At 25.6% G+C, this 6057-nt stretch overlaps 1 protein-coding gene across 1 annotated transcript; it reads right to left on the reverse strand.

Moving 5' to 3' along the window:
* Positions 1-437: 437 nt before the first annotated feature.
* LOC149572034 (caffeoylshikimate esterase-like) lies at positions 438-4768 on the reverse strand. The gene is made up of 8 exons (XM_089815763.1): positions 4733-4768; positions 4555-4645; positions 4436-4468; positions 4081-4227; positions 2686-2816; positions 2424-2561; positions 786-884; positions 438-671 (listed from the first exon to the last, which is right to left on the reverse strand). The coding sequence occupies exons 1-8, from the start codon at positions 4763-4765 to the stop codon at positions 438-440; spliced, it is 906 nt and encodes a 301-aa protein (XP_089671889.1). The 5' UTR covers positions 4766-4768.
* Positions 4769-6057: the final 1289 nt, after the last annotated feature.

Consider the following 6057-nt stretch of genomic DNA (forward strand, 5'->3'; position numbering starts at 1 on the left):
ATATATATATATTTTTTTTTTTTTTCTTTTTTTTTTTCTTTTTTTATAAAAACCCAAAGAAATAAAATACGAAACTACAAAATATGCACAATTTACTATTAAACCTTCTTCTCTTTCACTTTGAAACAATTGTTTCACGTTGTTATCTATAAACAGTTTATTATCACCTCAAACTCTAAAATATGTGAAGATATTCATAAATTCAGTTAAGCTGCAGCTGTCAAATATCACGTTTACTGCTACAAAAAGCTAGGCACAAAGATTTATAACATTTATTGTTTCTAATAAATAAATACTTTTCTAACATTACAAGTTCATCATTTTACAATCCTCTCAATCTCACATTTAGTGAGATCCCTATTATTTGTTTGTAAATGGGTTTCAACCTTGTAAAACCTAGTCGGAATATACAAAAGAATATTTTAAATAAAAGTAGATTATCCACGTGTGAGGCATCCTGCTTTGCTTCTGTGATCGAGCCATCCAATAATGTCACTGAATACTAATTCCACATTATGAGGAGGCTCTCCGTAAGTCAAGCCATGCCACATGTCAGGATATAGCTTTATAGTCTTATCAAAGCTTGCTGCAGATTTATACAACTCCACGCTCACACAAGGATCTGTTACATTATCATCCATTCCATGCACTACCAAGAATGGCAAAGTCACCTACAACAAACAAACATATTCCATTAATTATAATACATTATAAGGCCTCCTGTCCGACCAATATTTTAATAATAGTTGGCTAACTATAGCTGTAAACAGTTTTAATGTTCTTACCTCATCTAGTCGACTTTCTAAAGCTGTACTTGTCATGAGGAGTTCATAAGCTGTCTTCAGCCTTGGCTTGCCTTGATATATGTATGGATTTGCTCTTATCTGTAACAAATTAACTATGTCAATTTTAATATTTTGAATTATATTCAATAATAAAAAGTACTGTGATCAGTCATCTTTGTGGATTGAATGGCACTCAATATAGAAGTGCGCATCTATTTTTTTTTTTCATGAATGATTCAGGATCATATAAAAATGTCAAACTAAAACAACATAAGATTTTATTATAAAGAAAAAAAAAAAATTCATAAATTGTTGAATATAATGTGAAACTTTAATATAAAAATATACATAACTAGTTCTAAAATCAATCTTCTAAATTTCTTTACATACCTATTAAAAATAAAATTATAAATGAATGTTTTAACTTCAAAATATTATATATTCTAAATTTTTTAATTAATAGTCATTATATTGAATGGTAATAAATGATATGTTTCTAATTCTAAATAAATATCTGATTGTCTAATATTATATAAAGCTTTCTAATTTTATAAAAATGCTTGACTTCTAAATTAGTATATTGTCAATAATATATATCAAATCTCCACAAATTAGTATGTTTGTAAATAAGTGCTAACAATCTTTTTCCAATAAAATTTTAATCTCATAAAAATCAATATTCTAAAATACCTTCAATTAGGTCTGGAATTTGATAGTTTTTGCACTTTTTAATAGGTTGACAAGTTGTATGACCGTATGAATTAATAAGCTAAAATTTAAAATTTTAGAGAACCATCAATACGACAAATGAATTTATTAGTAAACCGTCAATTACACAAATGAATTTATTAGTAAAGCGTCAATACTTGTTATAGGCAACTTAATATTTTTATTTGTTTGTTTCTATTTAGATGATTGTATATTTATATTAATTCAAAATCTTTATTGAAATAAGAATATAAGAATATATTTTTATATTACTAATTTAGAAATTTCTTCTTTTTATTTGAGATTTTTGTATATATTACTAATTTATAATTTTAAGTTATTCATTAAGAATTTTGCACACATTAATTAATATTTATTATTCTCATTTATAAAATATTAAATTTAAAATGATCTTTTAAATTATCTTAAAATTTTAAAAAAATTGGCAATCAATTTTAGGCAGGGGCAACCCGTCAAATTCCAGGCCTACCTTCAAATACATATAATTGACTAAAAGAAGAATGATTTATTAAAATATTAAATATAATATGAAATTTTGAAACACAAAAAATTTACAATTACTTTTTTGATTGGTAAGAGGCCAAAGCTAAGACGACAAAAGTTCACAATTATTAAAAGTATTTTAAAATTATAAATAAATAATTCAACTTAATACATTACATTCTTCATAAATATTTTTAAAAATATATATATATTTAAAAAATCTTTATATCCGATCTCAATAAATAGTATATTTCTAACTTTATATTATGTTCCAAGACTTTCATTAATAGTACATAGTTAAACAATTAAAAATAACTTACAGTTATTGATCAATAATCCACCACAAAACATAAGTTTCTAACTTCAAATGATACAGTTTTAATGCATCCACTAACAAAACTAAAGTGAAAGAATAATATTGTGTACCTCTTGTCTAGCAGAGGGCTCCTTGAAAGCAGTATCAATAATATCCTTTGCAGGGACTATTTTCCAAGTGGGGACTATTCTTGTGAGGTTATTGAAAACACTGATCACAAGGGGATGAGGCTTCACGTCTTCTGCAATCTGTTCAATACAATAAAGTTATAACGGCTGCCTCCAAAAAGAAAAATGGAGATCATTCTTTTCCTAACAAACTAATTGGATAGGATTTAAAGACTTCTATTAATAGAAATAAGGAATAAATTACCTTACACATGGGGGCCACAAGGATTGCACCGTTCCAAAAGGTGGGGAGTTTTCTGTGAAGCAAAAGTGAGACTGCACCTCCCATGGATTCCCCATATATAAATCTGGCTTTATCCTTGTATTCTTCCATTCCTGAAATCTTATGTTAAACAAAACTATCAATCCTTGTAATACAAGTTAGAAAATGAATGTTTACAGTTACATGGATTTATAATTTTAAATATAATTTTAATTAAATAGAATGTATTTGAGGGTTTTTAAATAGTTCTCATAACATTTTGTTGATAAAACTTTTAAAATTCTTTAGATCTAAAAATTAATAAATCATGTGATGTAGCATTATGCTTTATGATTTGTCAAATAAGCTACTCTAAAAAATTGACATTGATTTAAAAAATTTATCTAAGACTTTGAGAACTAGTGAGTCATTTTTCTTAAGAAACATCTAATTTTATCTTGGTAAACAACCAACTATACTAACTTTTTTGTAAAATAATTTCAAAATATTAAAGACTTCAATATCTATTTATATACTTCAATAAATATAGTTCAAATATTTATTATTATTAATCTATTTTATAATATCAATACATTTATTTTCCAAAAAAATTGTTTTAAATTAAATTATGATATTAGTTGTCCATAAATAGAATAAACTTTAAGAAATACAATTCCATATAATTTAAATTAAACTTTTATTAATATAAATATACTATTTTTAAATAATAAAAATAGAACCCGAATTATTATAGGAGCAAAATTTAAAGTAGACGAATCCTTCCTACTACCTTAGATTCATAATCAATATTATAAACAATTAAAAGGGTGTGAAGAATACTGTATTGAGGTGGATTGAAGATACGTTTCAGTTTCACTAGCAATTCTACTGGGACTTTACTTTATCAATTACAGTTAAAAACTTTAAACAATTACTTAAGATTAATTGTAGCAGATTTCCACAATTCTGTGTTTGAGCTTCTGAGTGAAATTGTGTAAGAATTTTTTAGCATCAATGTTTCGGATCATACTCCATGATCCATCATCAGGGTGTTAATGAGAGAGCTAAGAATGTGAAGTCTTAGCTAAGAATCAGATCACATTCTTAGCTCTCTCATTAACATCCTGATGATGGATCATGGAGTATGATCCGAAACATTGATGCTAAAAAATTCTTACACAATCTCACTCAGAAGCTCAACACAAAACAACTACTTAAAATCCAATTGTTCTTCCAAATTTGAAAAGTTTACTAATTCTTCCCCAAAACTAAAAAATGCCAACTAATTTTTTTATTCTAACCTCAGCGTTGTTTTTAGAAAACAACCAATAAATCAATTGAAAAAAATATCAATTCCATTCCAAATATACTTCTGCAATGAAAAAAAGGTAGACTTGCCTGCAATGCATTTGAAGAAAGATGCACAATCATTAACAAGTTCTTTGAAGTTCTCAATGTAACACCGTTTTCCTCCAGATTTCCCATGTCCTTCATAATCTATGCCAAAAACAGCATATCCAGCTTTGGCAAGCCTTATTCCAACACCTAATGAAAACAACAAATTACACAATTAATTCTACAACTTCACCTTGAAAGAGCTAATATTCTCGCGATTTATCTAAAACCTAAATAAAATACTTAAATCAAGATTCAAAGTTGTAAAACAGAAAATTTAAAATCAATAACTATATAATCCTTCAATGATTGAGATCAGAAAAATTAAAAAGACTGTTAAAAAGATCCATGTGAATACCTTGCATGAAAATGCTGCATTCCATCCCATAACCTGAATGACCACACAAAATCTTAGCCTACAACTTTTTATAGATCAATAAAACATATATTGGAAAAACCCAGAAAAAAAACAATCACCATGACAGAGACATATCAGAGCCTTTGGTTGCTGATCTAAGGGCACCCATCTGCATGTAAAAAGCTTCAATCCTCTGCTGAGGAAGAATTCCTGATAAGAAAGGAAAAAATAACAGAATAGATTTAGATTGAATTAAACTTTTTTTTAAACAATATTTATCGATTGATTTTAACATACCTCTTCATATTTGATTTGCGAAGACAATTCCATTTTGGCTACCGAATTAAAATATGGAAGGTGATATAAAAAATTACAATATCAACACATAATGCGAAACAGCAGGAAAATGTGATCTCAAATCGGTTAAGTGTGAGATAAACTCTTTGCTTTTTTGTTTTGATACATTTATTGCTCAGATATTATTTATATTATTTGTCCTCTTTCTAATGTTTGGAAATTGGCACGCAACGCATGGCTTCCCTTAAAAATGGAATAGGAGTTCTACTCTAGTTTTTAAGGGTCGAGATATATTTTTAAGTTTATTATTTTATTTTAACTTTATTTAATTTTTTAAAGTTTTAGTTTTATGGTTTTCATGGACCTTTTGAACACTTAACTATTAAAATCTTGAAAGTTGATGCAATGGATAGTTTAACTCAATGTGAACTGGTGGTTTTTTAATTTACAACCAATTCCTCCATTTCCACTTTCCAAAATATGGTTTACATTATGCTAATAAAATAAAAATAAATTCAAAACATTTATTACCATCAAACTTATTTTATTGCCTATAATTTTCTTCAATTTGTATATTTTGGATTGATGAAGTAAATCTTTCTCTAAATTTGATTTGTTGGAATTTTTCAATCTCATAAAACTAAGAAAGAGTTTTAAAATTTAAGATTTCTATGTATTTTTTTTTGGATAGATTTAAGATTTCTATGTATCAAGGAATTGTATATATAAAACAAATAAACTTATACTAATTTGTTAAATTGGATACCTTGCTTATTTTTCAAAAAAATGAATTAATTTTTTAGGTATGCTAGTGATATATATGTAAAATGGTCTATATTTAAAATGTTAAATAATTCACAAAAAATCTTTAAGAATATAAGGGTGTTTGTAAAATTTGAAATAATTTTTTTAGAATTACAATTTTTGTTACTATTCCTAGTGAGTCCCATTTTAAAGGATGTCTAAGACCTTTTATCCTTAATAAAAAATAAAATACTAATTTACAGTTATTTTATTTGTTCATAAGTAATTTCATTTTGAATTGTATTTATTAAATAAGATACGATATTATTATATTTATATTATTTCAATATTTTTTAATATAATTTGAAAAAATCAATGTAATTTTTTATTTTTATTTTTGAAAAAATCACATTTTAATTTTTAAATTTGATTGTTTACATTTATTTTTAAATTTATATTTGTGAAATTTTTCAAATATTAATATCTATAATTTTTTAAATATATGTTTAGTATTTTTATTTTATTTTATATAATCACTTTTTATTTGTTGGCACAATGACATTAATTTCGAGGAAGGTTGA

This window comes from Cupressus sempervirens, chromosome 2 (assembly GCF_028749045.1).
Source record: "Cupressus sempervirens isolate cs-2001-9-10 chromosome 2, ASM2874904v1, whole genome shotgun sequence".
NCBI lineage: Eukaryota > Viridiplantae > Streptophyta > Pinopsida > Cupressales > Cupressaceae > Cupressus > Cupressus sempervirens.

What these genes read in the sequence shown, in the direction of transcription:
- LOC149572034 (XM_089815763.1), bottom strand. Translation starts at nt 4,765, where the DNA reads ATGGAATTGTCTTCGCAAATCAAATATGAAGAG. An exon ending in CGCAAATCAAATATGAAGAG is followed by an intron (nt 4,646 to 4,732) that starts GTATGTTAAAAT and finishes CTTTCTTATCAG; the next exon opens with GAATTCTTCCTCAGCAGAGG. An exon ending in ATGCAGCATTTTCATGCAAG is followed by an intron (nt 4,228 to 4,435) that starts GTATTCACATGG and finishes TGTTTTCATTAG; the next exon opens with GTGTTGGAATAAGGCTTGCC.